Source organism: Papilio xuthus, unplaced genomic scaffold, assembly GCF_000836235.2.
Source record: "Papilio xuthus unplaced genomic scaffold, Pxut_1.1 DF826938.1, whole genome shotgun sequence".
Taxonomy (NCBI): Eukaryota; Metazoa; Arthropoda; class Insecta; order Lepidoptera; family Papilionidae; genus Papilio; species Papilio xuthus.
Window position 1 is genome coordinate 2,795,534 of NW_013531711.1, and position 17,405 is coordinate 2,812,938.

The 17,405-nt window shown below is 31.2% G+C and overlaps 1 protein-coding gene across 1 annotated transcript; it reads right to left on the minus strand.

The window, feature by feature from the left end:
- Positions 1 to 6,501: 6,501 nt before the first annotated feature.
- On the minus strand, positions 6,502 to 13,344 carry GlcAT-I (Glucuronyltransferase I). The gene is made up of 5 exons (XM_013317316.1): positions 12,912 to 13,344; positions 10,955 to 11,108; positions 10,310 to 10,441; positions 9,320 to 9,541; positions 6,502 to 7,827 (listed from the first exon to the last, which is right to left on the minus strand). The coding sequence occupies exons 1-5, from the start codon at positions 13,097 to 13,099 to the stop codon at positions 7,663 to 7,665; spliced, it is 861 nt and encodes a 286-aa protein (XP_013172770.1). The 5' UTR covers positions 13,100 to 13,344; the 3' UTR covers positions 6,502 to 7,662.
- Between the last annotated feature and the right edge of the window lie 4,061 nt (positions 13,345 to 17,405).

Sequence of the window (17,405 nt, forward strand, 5' to 3'; positions counted from 1 at the left end):
CAAAACAATAGACGCCACGGAAATGTTTCGTTTATCATGAGTTTTTGAGACCAAACTCTCCGTTTAAAACATTGCTATCTCTGTTTTTATCAAAGATAGGGGCGACGAAATGTTTTATACAGAGATTTTGGTCTAAGAAACCAAAGATTAAAGCATTTTATGTTGTACATTCTAAGTTTATACTTAGTGAAAATTCCTATCCAAGTTTCCAGAATGAATGTTAACGAAAACTTTATCATATTAAATATTTTTGGAACTGAGTCAAAAATTTTCGAATGAACTCCAGAAAGTGTTTATGATTTATAATTAAACATCGGATAGATTATTGTCAATCGACAAAAAAGAATAGTTTCACTATTAATATAGTTACCATGACAATGAAATCGTAAAACATTGGGAATAGTAATGATAACTTTTCTCTACAAGAGAACAACACGAAGTATTTTAGTCATAAGCACGATAGACACCAGACACCAATGATAAGAAAATTAATTTTTATATTCAAGGACTGTAAATAGATACTTAAAGTTATTGAAAACTCTATTTGTGCTCATATTACATAGAGTATACAGTGCTTTTAATTCATTTTATATCGATAAAATCTTAAGAGCGCAATTTAAATATTCAAAAGATTTAACGCAGTAGAATCTTGGCGCCAAGACATTCAGACTATAGCTTGAAGCGTCTTCAAATAGACAATTGGCGTGCGTGCACATTTTTGATTAATCTTAAAATACGTACCTATTCCTAAAATTAATGTTTTTCAAAAAGCGTTCAATGAGTTAATTTTAACTGGACTCAAAAATTAGTTAAGTATAATATAGTAAATTTAATTGATAAATGTATTATACATTCTTATCATTGTAATATTATTTTCGGGATTCGATAATTACCAGTAGGTTGCCTGTTATTTATTTTTGTCTGCGAATAAACGAAAATGCAATATCCTAGAATAGCTTCTTTAAACTCAACGCGAGTGATATTACATTACTTAGCTCCCTCGTGAAAGTATTTATGAGAAATATGAAAACTATTTTGTTCATATCGTGTGTTTTCATTGTACCTTTTTTTATATCATAAGGTGGCAAACGAGCGAGCGGCCACCTGAAATCGCTGAAATAGCGAAGTGACCGTTGCCCATAGACATAGGCAATTGCATATGCGTTACCTACCTTAAATCGACGGAGGAGAGGATGCACAGAAAGAAAAAATCTTCCCTATCCATGCATCCTCTCATCCGGAAAGTCCACTTCCCATCCTTTCCTTATAAGAAAAATGGTGGGAAGGGAAAGAGGACTAAATTAAGCCTCCGGGACGCACACTCATCAGGCGAAACGCGGAATTGCTTTCACTTCACGCCTTTCTTCTGTGTGGTCGTGGTATTTCACCGGACGAGCCGGGCCAATTCGTGCGAAGATGTTAAAGCGGGCTCTACCACTGTTAAACTTGAAACTAATTTCAAGATTATTAATTCAAGCCGTATTGGTCGCAAACGTCAATACGAAAACGCATGCATTCATGCATACCAACTCATATATTATATTTGTCCTATAGTCTATTACGAAAAAATACAATTTTACGATATAAATTGTTAACACATTGGTGACGTAATATTTTTAAATATAAAACATTTTTTATTGCATCACTGTTCATTTTTCTCGTCAACTGTACCATTTTATTAAAATACATTTACGAGGAAAGGCTGACAGTGATGATTTACTCCCGGTGGAAAAGTTAGCGAGGCGAAAGGTAAAAGCAATTTACGTAAACATTATTTTGCCACGTAATACGCGAAGATTTTCCTCGCGAACTCCTCACGTGAACTTAGATATGAATATATTAAAATAACTTACTCGTATTATTTTGGAAACAAGCATTTAATTTTCATATTTAATTATGTGGAAATTCCTATTTTAAAACAGTATTATAATATCAATCAGTGAAAATAAGTGTCTTATTTGATTAATTTAATGCTTAACTTTTTTGTCACTGGTTATTTTGTCGTCTATATTATTTATGCCACTAACCTCAAAATAAGTTAAAAAATTATTTTCAAACATTAATGTATGCATTTGCCATATGTCGCAATATGATGTTAACATAAAAATACAGTTTAATAAACAACTATGATGCTATTAAAGATTAGATTTTGCAATTTCGTGAAATTCAAATGAAATATTTTAAGGGTATAAGTTGAATATTTATGAACTTCGAAACTTAATGTAACTTTATGTACATAAATTGAGGGGTAAAGTTTACCATTTAATGTAAACAAACATATAGTTACATTAAGTATGTAATTAGTAAAGTAAATTATTGATAAATAAATATTTTACCTTTCACGATGGTGACACTTTTACATTCACTTTAACTATTCAACAAAAGTATTAATAGAACACCAATTTAACCACATTTAATTTGTTCACTTATTTGTAAATAATTAATTTTCACACAAATTTTTGACGGTCAATATATAATTTACACGGCAAACTTACAAAGACAGTATACATAATATGTATAACCCACGGTAAATACATAATGTGACTGTGAACACAGATTACAAATTTTAAAAATAGCAAGAAGGTGTTTAAAAGAAGGTTATACAAAGAAGGTTTTATAATTTGTTACAAAAAATTGGACTGAAGTAAAAAGTAAAATATTTTACACTTATTACTTGTCGAAATCTGTACTTAACGTCTAAAATTAAAATTAGTCAACTATAAGGTGGAATTTATATTGTCGGTGATAAAGTAGGATATCCAATAATGTTACGAATGTTGCCTAAGCCATTTCGTCTCAGAAAATGTAATACGTGATTCACTTAATAGAGAAAGTTTCAAACGTTTGTTACGTGTTCTTCCATTCGGTTCAGTTATTTCGTTTGATACAACTGTCTTATTGCTTCATTCGCCGATTCTCTAAATTTTATATCAAAGTTAAATCACCTATTTAAAAAAATATCTATAAAACGCTACAAAGCTGGTTCAGTTTTTGGGTATTATAGGATTGTTAAAATATAATTCATCAAAATAATATCTACCTAAATAACCAAGTGTTGCTCCAAAGAAGATAAGAATAAGCATCTGTTGTTCTTCTGGTATTACGGTTGTCTGCGGGCTCTGGATCAACTAATATTAAGCAATCTGCAACTCGTTTGTCTCCTACTCTTATAAAAAAATTAGGATAAGAAATTTTCAGTCACTTGAGAGTAAAAAAGTAGTCCTTCATAATCGCTTAAGGAGTCTAAGCTGTTAATTGTGTCAAAAATTGCATAAATTAGAAACAAGGAGTGCTTTCATGAGCGCAAAATCAAGTGCTTATGTTATTTAGGTCACAAAATGAAGTTTGAAAAGGTTCCTGGCTCCATGCAAATTGTAGTACAGGAGCCTGTACAGCTAAGCACTCATCTTTGCATTAAGCACTTGAAAGTTGCACGCCTGCGGAAACTAATCACGACTTTACAGCACGCTTTAGCTTAGGTAAATATTTATTATGAGAGCTCTGCGGACTTGTGTCTACGTTGTTTTGTTATTGTTATAAAATTGTTTTAGTTTCTCTGTGCAAGTAGCAACAATTTATTAATTAGTTACTTCATACATAATGCAAACTTGTCGTAAACATTTCTTATAGTATAGAACGTCGATGGCTTAGAGGTCAAGCACTTGACTTGCAATTTGCAGGTCCTGGGTTCGAATCCCGCCATGTACCAATGTGTTTTTCGATTTGCGAATTACATATATACATTTATCCGACGTTCTATGAAGGACAACATAGTGATGCAACCTGCACATATCTGAGAAGAAATTCAAAGATATGTGTGAAGTCAACCAACCCTCACTTGGCCAGCGTGACTATGACATAATCACCCTTAACATAGGGTAGGCTCCGAGCCCCTCGGTGGGGACGTAGAGCTGATGATGAGATCATTGTAATAAAAAATTTCAATGATTTTTACTAACTACGTACTATATCACTCGTTATAGAGGATATAGGAATGTTCACTGAGCGTTTGAAAAATATTTTAAAATTTCAGTAGTTCGCGTCGCTTCAACTATGTTTAGTTGTAAGTCTACTTGTTTGCCTCAAATTGTCGTCTTAAAGTAATTATCTTTCGACTTAAACGGGTTATTTACTTACCTATATTATTGTATAGATTTAAAACAAATAAAAGTCCGATAAATTCGTAATAACTTTATTAATATTTCGTTACAGTGGTATGAGATTTTATTTGCACAATTTACCTAGTTTTCAAAATAACTGTTGATTTCATGTTACATTATTCTGTTTAAATCATTTTAGTACCGAATTTAACTAAACTGATATATTTTTCTTTTTATACTTATAATTAACAAGTAAAAGGTTCTTCTGATGTATAAAATACAATGCAAATTGTATAAATTTACAAAAACAAAGTCTTCGTGTTTTTTTAACTCAATTGTGGTATAAAAATGCTATGTTTTGTAACCCTACTGTTTTCTTTAACACTAAAAAATATCAATTTTTTTTTTATATTAAAAGGTGGCAAACGAACAAGAGGTCACATGAATTCGCCGAAATAGCGAAGCAATCGCAGATACGTTGCCTACCTTGAATCGATAGGAGGGACGCAGTAAAAGAGAATTACTTTTCCTATGCATTCCTTCATGAAATAGAATTCCCCTTCGATCCTTTCCTTAGAAAAAATGAGAGGGAAGGGAAAGAGGCCTTAAAATTAAGCCTTCGCCCCGCACTCATCAGACGACATGCGGAATTGCTGACACTTCTCCCCTGTCTTCTATGCAATTGCAATGCAAGAATTTGCTATTACGTTATTGCATATAAAGAAAACTATAATATTAATAATTATAATATCATTTTTGATTTATCAAATTGTTTTGATTATTTGAGTATTTGTTATAATAACAAAAATTAGGCCAAATTTAAATAATAAAACTAAAAGCAAGATACATCATTTGATTTTGTAAAAACATGTCGATTGTCACCAAAACATTTTGGAAAATAAAATCTCTATATATAGGTCGTTGTCAGTATTTTTAAAATGTTCGATATCTACACAGTAACCAAATATAAATACAAAGATAAATAAATAAAAAATAAAATAATTTATTATCTACAATAAAATAAATGTATATCATTTCATTTACAAACTAACATCCCTATATGGGACAATTCGAAAATTACAAGACTAATTGATCGTGATTGTAATAACACAGTAAATTATTGCTTAAATAATGTACACGTTACAATAAGTACAAATATACACGACAAGAATAAAAAGCCTCTGAAGTTAGCTGCGAACTATTCGCAATGAGTGAGTGGAACAAATATATACGCAATATCACGTGTTAGAAAGAGACAGAGCATACGCCTCGTTTGTTGTCAGATGCGCTGCATGCTAACTTCAGAGCCTTTATTTACTGTGACGCGTATTAAAATTTATGTATAAATTATGAAGGGGATATGTTTTAGACCGACTGTGATGCTTGAGCAATAAATCTAGGAATTATTATGCTGAATAAAACTAACATTATAATCATACAAACATATTGAACACACGTATTCTTTTATACCTACTTTCCATAATACATTAAGGATTATTTAGTCGACAAAAAAAGAGAAGCTGTTTTCCACTTAAGATTATTATCGTAATAATTTAAAAAAAAGAATACGAATAAGCTTGGAATGTTAAAAGGGTTTAAAGAAATTACGTTAAGTAAGGCCCTTTTATTATTAAATTGAATTTAATCCATAATGTTTATTTAAAATTAAATAATTAAGTCCCTATTCAATTGTCCATTTTAAGGGCAGGATAATCAAAATAGACAAAAGAAATACCTTCACCAGTTTCCAGCATATTGCACGAAAAAGTATTTACAAATATAAAAAATTGTGCCTCAAATAAACTAATAGTAAATAATTGCTCAGAAACCTACATTAACTAATACAAGACTTAAGAAATGAATAATATTGGTAAAGGTAAAAGTTAAGAATATCGTGTGTTGTAACCTCTGTGAAGTTAGCTATGAAATACCGTATTAGAGAGTGAACGAAACGGAATATACGACCGCCGTAAGTAAGAGAGAGAGAGAGAATATCATACGTCAGGTTCTAAGACGCTGCCATCTGTTGCTACTTCACACATAAAATACTTTTATCACAATTTTTTTTAAAAATATCTATGAACTTGTGATAAAAGAATGTTTATTATTTATTAATATTTGTCAAAGAGAAATTACAGACAAAAAAAATTAAAAACACTTTTAACAGCCTACCTGAATCAATATTGCTTATCGTTGTGATATTTAATAAAGAGATATGCATTTAAAAATAATACGAAAAACACATTCTTGAGTGTCTTAGAATATTTTTTAATCTATAAAGCTATTTAATATAACTGGTTTGTTTTTTTTTGCTATAAACAAAATTAGCTGAATTAATGTAAACGATACGTTTAGTAAAAAAACTTAAAAATAAAGTATAACAAAATTCGAAGTATTTACCAAAACTCGATAAATATAAGGTTTTATAGAAGCAATAAATATTGAACATGTATAGGTACGTAAAATAAAAAAAATTAAACGATTTGTAGATATGACAATAATCATAACTAGCTGCAATTTAAAGAAAAAACACTTCAAAATAACACTGGTAACTTATTAAGCACTTGAAGTTAGTTACCGATCAAGCAACCGTAATTGTAAGTTCTCATCTCTAAAGTAAAAAAAAGAAACATTTTTTAACTTTCAAAAAATCTATGTTTTGAAAATAAATTACATAGATGGACCCTAAAACGAGACGAGAGTATTGAAAATACTGACTATATTGCCTAAAATTAAGTTCAATAAATCATCTTTGTATTTAAACAAGCCTTTTCCATACAATTTTTGAATAATAATTACAATAATCCGATATCATACATATACAAGGAGCACGATTACATAAAGAATGTGATTTTTTTTAAATAAGAGTAAAATACTTTACATAACGTCAAAAAGAACCGATATATAAAAATAAAGCTTAATTATACTAATAAAAAAATAAACGTAGTAGAGAATATGTATAAAACTAAAAAGCTAGCGTTCACTAAAGGTCGATACTATTTATATATTGAATTATTTATATAATACTGGTGTAAATAAAAAAACAGATTTATCAGTACATACATATGTTGTTAATTTACATATAAGTCTAATCATTAGGGAATTTTAGTCAAATGCAACTAGTCTACGTCTAAAAGATAGGTATATAGCTAGATTTTTAAGGACGCCTTCGAAAATAATCACCCTGTCCAGCTTCACTTAATGTATGCCTAAAACTCTAACAGGAATCCAAAAGGTAGTAGTATGATAAGATGAAGCGCACATCTTAATATAGCTGCCATATTGAATTCCAAATTCAAAATGGCTAATCGCCATATTAAATTCCAAATTCAAAATGGCTAATCGCCACATTAAATTCCATATTCAAAATGGCTAATCGCCTTATTAAATTCTAAGTTCAAAATAGTTGATCACCATATTGAACCCGTAATAAAATATGGCTGACATAAATATTGAATTCTAAATTTTAAAAAAAATTGGTTGAAAGCCATGTTGAATTGATACTTCAATATGACTTCAAATGTATTGAATTCAAATGTCAATATGGCTGTATATATTCAATTCACACTTCAATATGGCCGTCGGGCAATGGGGGATGTTTTAATTTCTTCGGATTGAGTATTGACGGTGTTTGTGTGCGTGTGTGCCACACATACACTTTGGTGCAGTTCTCCGCCAGCGGTTCTAACTCTTCTTTTGTTACAACATACTTGAGAATTTCACTTTCCTGGAAAAGTAATTATATAATATACAGACGCCATCTTTATCTTTCAAAATGTCATTGCAGTTGTCAAGGATGAAGGTAGGATGTCTGAATTCTATAATAGATGGCGCTATTTTTAACACTATCCGAAAATGATTACTTTTCGAAAAAAAAAATATCAGATTGATAGGACGAATGAAATAGATATTTATATTAGTTTTAACCATTGTATTATATTAATACGGTATACATTAATTACGCACAATATTTATATTATTAAAAGGAAAAATGCTGCCGTTACGTCCAGGAAATGACTGATAAAGAGGTTAATTTAAAATAGTATCCATAACACGATAACGAGCTAATATCTCGATTGTGGTCTGAACTCAACTACATTCATGGTTCACTAGTTATCACCGCTAAGGGTGCGGTTGCACTAGAGTGGAATATCCATCTTTTATTTCATAAAAAATACGAAAAAATAATAACGTAAACCTATAAACTATCTTTATCACTGACATCACTATGAAAAAAAGTTTTTTTAACATATTTCTGCACCAATGAACTTTGGTCAAATAGTACAACCGGAGTGTTTCATCTTTTCAGTCTTTTAGAAATAGTTTCATAAAATATAACCTAAATCTTATCTTCAAAGAAGACCTTAAAAATTAGTTTTTTAATTTTTTTTTTTACTTCAGTGAATACTCATCTTTATGGTCCTTAATTATCATGACCTCAGTAAAATTGGCACGCTTTTGCCTTATATAAACAAGCAGATATCTATGAAGTTTAATTGAATGACCCTTATCAGTCAGTGAACTCAAGTGACGGGTACCGCTCTATTATGCCCTGAATTATTATTAACTGTGTAAAGAGTAAATGCATATACATCAATATATTTACTAAGGAATTAGTCATTTACTTTATGTTTATGTCATCTACTTTGTGGTTTTATTTATGTTGTGAGTCAAAGAAAACAAGCAGCGTTTTAACCATTTACCATATTATTTAAATGTTAACATAACATACAATTTATTAAAATGTATGTATACATGCAGCAAAAACTGGTAAAACTGGTTTTTTCAGGTTGGCATACAAGAAAAAAAGTAAATTGGCCAGTTGATATTATGCAAATGAATTTATGTTGATTACGGCTTGACTGCTTAAACAATTGCCTTACCAAATCGCAGATAACAAATGTTGCGCATTAAGTTTTACTTGCGTTGGTTAGTTATGTCTAATTAAAAATAAGACTGAATAAATTACATTATTTTAGGATTTTCTATATGCCAAATTTTACTTTTCCAATGTAAGTATATTTGAAAGTATATTGAAAATTATAGCAAAATGGCTCTATTTTAACAGTTTTTTTTTAATATGTATATGTAATACCATATTTTTTCTATTGTTCTAGACAAGTCTTGCAGCTGCACACATCTGTGTAAACTTTGATAAATATGATTGTTTAAGAACACATATGTCGACTTAAAATACCAAAATGTACAAAAAAACTCACCTGATAACCAGATTGTACCTTTCTTGAAAACTTGGCCTCGGGATGGTCTATAAACAATGTAGCATTAATAGCAAAGCCAGCCATATCTATTGGGAATGGTCTGAACGGTTTCCAAACAGCATTGAACCCGGACACTTTTCCATCGGTTACAAGTGGCATTTCAACTCTCATGCCACCCACTATACCGACAGGCCATACTCCAACTTTCTTAATTTTTCGCATCTGTAAATTGAAAAAGAAATACTTAAATAGACCTTAAGACAAAGAAATACTCCACTTGTTATAAACTACTAAATCTTACTAATATTGTAAATGAGAATGTTTGGATGATTATTTGTTCCAAACTATATCCAGAACAGCTGCATAGATCTCACTGAAATTTGGTACAGATATAGAGCATAATCTGGAAAAACATACGACTAATATTTACTTTTATTTCGCAATATAAAGCTGATAAAACATTTTTTTTAATTAAATTTTTATCTTACCTTACAAACTGTAATAAAACAAATAATATATTACTATAAACAAAGTAATTAAAAACAAAAAAAATTGTGTTCCGCACTCTAAAACTCTAATTGATAAAAACGAATAGATGTAAGTTGTTTGACATTGTTTGATTGTTGGAACCATGTCATACTTCATTTATACTATTGCTCTAAATTGGCGCTATTGTGACAATTGTTTTGTAGAACAACTTATTAATAGAGTAACACAAAACTATTTGCCTAAGCATTAATGGTGTGAGCAACGGGCTAGCTGAAAACTAGCCTAGTGATGGTCTTTGCCATCCCTGTACCAACTAAGCTGGCTACTCTGTACCACATTTTTATATCATAGTAGTTTACAAGATTTTTGCATTAAACAATTTTCTTTTCCATTCTAAAGGATGTTTAAAGTTTAATTTAGAGTAAAGTCACAGTAACTTGTGTTAATATTACAAGAGTCATGGCAGTGTAATTATGAATAACAGATTAAAAGTTAACATACCTCATCAAAAACTTTAAGAGAGTATGTGTTATCATCATCCATGAAGTAAACAACACCCTTTGTATCATGAATCTTCAATAAATGTTCACGGAGCCAGTTCAAAGCTACATTCCTTTGTTCGACACCACTTGCCTGTAATATAAATTTCAATTTAAAATTAACAGTAAATTTAGAGGAAAAATAGAAGCAAATCTAAAATAATATATCTTTTCATTCTTTATAGAAATTTAATTTTCGTAAAAAAAAACTGTATTGAAGTTTAATGTTAAGATTTATTGGAAAATTAACAAACGGCATGAAAGTAAGTAACATTTGGTAACCAATAATTTGACCATTATCCTTTACTTGTGCATATTTTATTATTTTCATCAAAATTACATAGTTTTTAACCCAGGAAGGTTTCCTCTTATTCTTCTTATCTCAAGTTAAAGTTACCTATCAACAAACTTATCAATAAGGTTAATGGCTTTCAGTTACACATGAATTAAACCTTTTACAATGTAACATTTATATGTCCTTGCTTCTATTTATATTCTTTGTTTTATTTATAAGTTTACATCAGCCATAAGCCGATTAAAAAAAAACGTATGTGTAAAAAGTAAAACTCATATGTGAAAAATTAAAATTAATTGATAAAATACATACCGTTGAATGTTTTAACTTGTGGGTTTTAACATTTAGATGCGTGTACTTGAGCATTGATTCTTTAAGGAGATTTTCAACTAATTTTGTCTTCGTACTAGAGTCTTCAATAACAATCCAGTGAAAGTTCTTCACCAACATCAGAGTCTGCGACAATCTAAGGACATTTTTTTGTTAAAATCTTTTTTAATTAGAAACTACACCAGTTTCCGCATTGCCTGGACGATTATTTTCAATATTACACAAACTTCACATTAATAAACAAGTAAAATATATTTTTCTTTTCTTTAAAAGACCTAGCCCGGTTAAATTACTTTTAAACATATTGGTAATTCGGAACTAACCAAATATAATAATTCCACTTAAAATGCTCTAAAGTAGAGAATACTTCAATAAAGAAGAATATTTGCATAACATACAAGTCTTAAATAGTTCTGAATCAATGTTTATGCAATAGTTGCTTTGAATGTAACACAAAGAATGTTTTGGCCTTTGAATATTTTCATTATTCAATTGTTAATGATAACAAAATAAACAAATGACTGCCAACTTAGTCATGAAACAAGGAAAAGAGTTACTTAGTTGAGAATAAACTATTTGTCTTGTTAAAACATCTTTTTTTTTCATAGCCTGCGACTTCAACTGCACAGTATTAAAAAAGGGAGATAAGTAGCTCATGTTACCCGAGACTATGTTTTATATGTCAAATTTTCTTCAAATCTATTGAATCATTACAGATCAAGTAAATATGTGAATCAAACATGTCATATGGGAGCAGCATACATTTCCAGGGACTTAGGTAACTTATGTCTTCTTCCAGACTGTGTCCTACATTCCTACATAGTTGAGTAATGTAAGATAGTAAGAAGGTATATGTAACATAGTAAGAAGTAAGTTTACATTATTTTTATCTATAAACTTATAAACAATCAGATGTATTATTAAATACCCTTAGTTGAAACATAATTTTTCTTTCTTACATTGATGTTCTTTAACTGTTCCCTTGTCTATTCAACATAAAAGAATTTTTACAATAATGAAATTCGAAATGAAACTTTACCAGCCTGCCAACTATAAAATGCCCTATATTATTTTTAGTAAATCCATAACTACTTTCTAAGGCTACCTATTAATATGTAAATATACAATGCTTTGAATAATATTGTGGTATCAATAGAAATATCATTCAAAGAGATATATTTTCTGAACATCAAAAGCTGCAATTCTGTTAGTATACTCAAATACAATGAAATCAGAAATAATACCAAAACTACCTTAACAATTTCACCTTTAAAAGCTTTTATAACAGAGTTAATAAAAACAGGTTGTTTATTAACCAGTTTATATCAGACAGTGTCAGCCAAGGAAATGTGCAAATATAATTTGATTGAATTTAGCCATGTACTGCATTTGAGTAATTTAAAGCAAATTAATGCATGAAATTACCACTAACTTTTGACTTTTACAATAATTTAGAACTTTTAGAAATGAAATTGATTAAATTGCCGAAAAAGAAGTGACTTATAAATGTAATTTATATGTATTTTATTTCTCTAACAACTTTTTTTAATACTGAAATTTATCTATTACTTAATGTTATACAATGAATTTATTAAAAAGTAAAGTAAAGTAAGTATGAATTATCATACTATTAATTGCAATAATAGTAAGCAGTTTTCAAAAAATATTCAGAAGGAACCAAAAAAAATATATAACAGCAGGAATTTCAACTACAAAGATAAAAAATTATAATAATTACATACATCAAATACAACTTGTGCAGTTCACTAATTAGGTATATATTTCAGAGTTTACCATAACTTTTAAATTTATCGTAGAAAATCAAATGACTGCACACAAAGTTTGAATTTATTGTGCCATGGCCAAATTAATAAGCTTAAATATTTGAAGAAGTAAATAATCAAGGGCATTTACAACACGACGTGACAAATGGTCTTACCTTGTGAGATCTGCCTTCTGTGCAAGTCTTGCGTACGTCGGTGTTATCCCATAGATTGTTGGGATATATGGAATGATTTCTGGCGTAAATTGACATTGAAACGCAGGTCGACTATTAAACAAAAATAAAACTACAAAAAATAACATCCCGATTACAAAATATTGCTTTTTGATATTAACAAAAGGCATCTTTTGTCACTTATTTTTTCCCGTGAAACTACTTTTCGGCCGCAACAACGGAAGATGCGCGAATGTTACTCGGAGTTCATCTTATTTATAACATAGTTAGATGAATAATTTAACTTTTTCTATTAGCACTTAGAATACTGAGTTGAAGAATTTGTTTTATTCTATTGTTTTATTAATTTAAAGAATTTTTAAACTGATACGATATAAGAATTGTGTTTCCTATTATTCGTGGCCGTGGCTGACGCTGACAGTGACATCCAGCTGACATTTTGCTTTTACGAATGTGTTGCTATATATGACGATTAACTTTAAAACATACTTCAAATTGTTTCTTGTTATAAATACGTTAACTATCTCGATAAAATTATCTTTTTATGAAAAAAAACGAATTTAAATGCACTTTTTTAATCATATAAGAAAGAAGACATAGAAGGTGTTTAAGCGTGAAACTTAAAGGGATAAAAATAATGGCAACACTTTAAACGTTTATCTCATCTTATATTCCTATTTTCCAAATTACTACAAACAAAATAGTCAAATTTATACCTATTTTTCGTACCCACAATTTACAAATTGTGTCAACAATTTCTATTCCTTTAACTCAACGCAAGCATTATAACAAATTTCTTTCCGATCTATAGTAATTGTTTATATGCTTGGACTTTATGTACCCTTATTCTTGAGTTTGTTGTTCCAAAGGTAGCAAAAGTTCAGTATTGCATTTGCAATATAAGTATATAAAGGAACTCTCGTGTTGGTACTGGCTGGTCGAGCAACGTTTGTGATAAAATAAATAGTTGGTGAACATTAGTTTAAGGATTTAACGAGGTGGTATGAGAACGAAGACAAATTTCCTTAAATTACCTGAGCTGACAATAAGCGTTACTTGTTTTTACAAAGTTAAAGTCCATGATGGCGAGTTTTGCGTAGTGTTTTTCCAAAGTAGACAATTATTTTAATGATGGACTGGACCAAGTCGTGCCTTGTAACGAATTCTTAGTGCGCAGGAGTGGCGTGTGGCGAAAAAGGTAAAACCTTTAAAACTCATTAAATCCTTGATTTTATTTACTAACGTAATGGGCATCCCACCATTTTTCCTACGGAGAATCGGTACAGTATGTAAAACTCTTCCATTCATCTGTTTTCATCTGGAAGGGTAATAAGCATATCCTCTTCCATTAACTCATCCATACTTTCATTGGTCTTACTCTAATCCTTGTAGCTACCCACATTCAATCTTATACTTTATAGTTTTAATTTTTGAATATAAATGGGTCCCCTGTGGATCTTATGAATGAATTGTAGTTATTTCCAAACTACTGCCGTAAGTTTCTTTTATCAAAGATATTTTTCGTCAGCCCATATTTTAATTTTCTTAGATGTTTTCTTGTATCAGCAACGAACAAGTGGAAAATTATATTGAAGAGTAATCGACAAACTAATAACCATTATCTAAATGTAATTTGAAATAAATAAAATTTCATTTGGGTATAAACTGAAAGCGTTCTTATAATAGAATAAATACTAATGGCTATTTTAGCTTGTTACATTGGTGATCCGAATGGCTTCGCATAGGTATAACGTTTCAGTCAAAGTGGTTTTTTCGTTTATTTTTATCTGTGTGCGAACGTAATGGAGGCTTAAAATTTTGCGTTCGCCTTTTGTACCGATATCAAACAATGGCGTGATAACATCTTTTAGATATTGTTGTAGTTTAATTTTCTCTTAATCATAATTATGATAAACAGAATTTTCAAAGATTTCTTACAGCTCTTAACTTTTAGTAGACAATCGGATTATGTGTCAAGTCCATGTATTACGATCACCTGTATTTGGCTACTGTTCCAGAACTTTTTTACTATCGTTGGTTGGTTCTGGACACAATTACTGTCACTATTAGATAAGTTAATCACTGGGATAATGAAAAATAATCTACCACGTACAATTTTTTTTTCTTAACTTTGATTTGAATTAAAATTCAGATATAAGGTTCTGCCTCTCCTGGATTTTAAATCATTACTAGTTATGACAGTATAAAATTGTTTCATTGGGCAGCAGAAAAATATTATATATTAAAGAGTTAAAAAAAGCTACAGTAACCTGAACCTAGAATAAAAGCGCGGCGGCCGTTCAGGCAGAGTATACGCGTCTGGTAATGTAGCACGCAGGTAGTTTGTGTTCAGCCAGGCATTTCATTGTGAAAGCGGTATAGATAGGATGGGAGCTCGCTGGGGCCGCCCGGGCTCACCTGTGCTAGACCCGTGGCGTCACGCTCGCACACTGACGTCGATACCCACACGAGCGCAGCAATCCTCTTGCGTACAGCAGGGACACGCACACATAGCAACAGTGAAGGCTGTAGAGCGAGGCTAGAGCGCGCACACCAGCACATCGCCGAGGCGGGAACGTTGAGGCACTGGCGGGCGAGCGTTCCCGCCGAGAGGTCCTCCGCGCTCGGCCCGCGCGCCCGCCCTACCAAACCACTTGTTGAATTTGACAGACTTCATACCATATTTCAAGTTGCTCGAGTCACGTCGCGCGTGTCGTGTTCGTTATCGCGATCACTCCTCTGCTCAAACTTCTTTCTTTCTTTCTATCTCTTAAGTTTCTCTTCTACCTTACGGAGTGTTTATTGAATTACCTGTGATGCCTTCTCTTCGCTTCCGCTCCGCCTTGTTAATTTCGAGTATCCTGGATACGCTCGATTTGGTCTTCCTCTTGTTGTTGTTACGGACGACTGTCGTTACAGTATCGTGATACTGCGAGCCCTATTGCGCCTTCGCGGTTAACTTGTTGCACTTTTTAAATGTTTAACCTGTTGTTGAATACTCGTATCTGTGTTACCTGTTGACTATTACTTACGTAGACTTTTGTATCTTGTTCATTAAAAATATATACATCGCGTCGCTGTAAAAAGAAAATCTTTTGAGAGAACTGCATCCCATCAAAGGTAAGTAGACTTTATAACATGAACACAATTAAAATATGAATATTTTACTACATTTTATTGCGGACAAAAAACTCTGTCTGGTAAAAAAAATAATAATATAAGTCAGCATTGTAAAAGAAAATATTGAAAACCGAAGAACATCTGTGGCTGGCGAGGGAATTATTCTTTTGATAAATTTGATAAATGAGGCAGAAAAACTGCCGGACTCACAGTTCTCTTCACATTCCTGCTACATAACGATTATCGTAAGTTTGTATCGCTTAAAAGCTTGTTTTGATCTTTATTTATGACTGTATTCGTATCATGTTTAGTACTTTATTATTACATTAATATAAAGTTATTTTTAAAATAGAAAACCCAATATCAACTACTACGTTTGTTAGTATCGTTGACTTATGCTACGTCTAACATATCAGTAGCTTTACTAGGCTACAATTTAACCGTGTGACTAACTATGAGCTCTGCTAAGGTTTAGATAAAAGTAAAGAAAGAATGGCGGGGACGTAACAAGTAGTTCATCTCTCATCTCTTGAGTAGATTCTAAAAATAAAGGGAAATGTTATGTTCATCTGCCTCGCCTGCCTTCACCTGTATTGCAAAAAAACTTCAAGTCAATACTATTTTATTTTGGGATTTTCATCTTGATTATATATTGTAATAATTTGTTACTTCATCATCATCAGCTCACTATACGTCCCCACCGAGGGGCTCCGAGCGTACCCTAAGTTAATTGTGATTACGCCATAGGCAACCACGCTGGCCAAGTGCGGGTTGGTTTGACTTCACACATATCTTTGAATTTCTTCTCAGATATGTGTTCAGGTTGCATCACGATGTTTTCCTTCACCGTAATAACGTCGGATAAATGTACATATGTAAATCGGAAATCGAAAAATACATTGGTACATGGCAGGATTCGAACCCAGGACCTGCAGATTGCAAGTCAAGTGCTTGACCACTGAGCCACCGACGCTTATGTCACTTATGCACATATAATTATGATAATATAACGAGATCATTATTATAAATGGGAAAGCAGTATTATCCCGTTTTGAAGCAAAAGAGCAAGTAGCATTACTAAAATAGCAGTTTAGGTGTTAATCTACCGCGTACGTATTAAAATGGCTAATGTCTAGTAAGAATGAGATCATAAAGCGAATGATAGTCTTGTCTAGACACTAGACATATTAATATGGCATGAACTAATCGCGTGTATGGATAACACTGAATTAATTAACGAAGAAATTGGAGAGGTAAATCGAGTAGAGTTTGAGATGCATTTTTATTATATGAAAATAAAGTTTGACAGTTCACCAATAGAGAATTTCATGAGCAAGCAATCAAAGCTTTTTCATA

Excerpts from the sequence above, each read along its gene's own strand:
- GlcAT-I (XM_013317316.1), bottom strand. The coding sequence starts at position 13,099 with ATGCCTTTTGTTAATATCAAAAAGCAATATTTTGTAATCGGGATGTTA. Across the intron at positions 11,109-12,911 it reads CAGAAGGCAGATCTCACAAG|ATTGTCGCAGACTCTGATGT; the intron begins GTAAGACCATTT and ends AAATGTCCTTAG. Across the intron at positions 10,442-10,954 it reads ACAAGTTAAAACATTCAACG|GCAAGTGGTGTCGAACAAAG; the intron begins GTATGTATTTTA and ends TTTATATTACAG.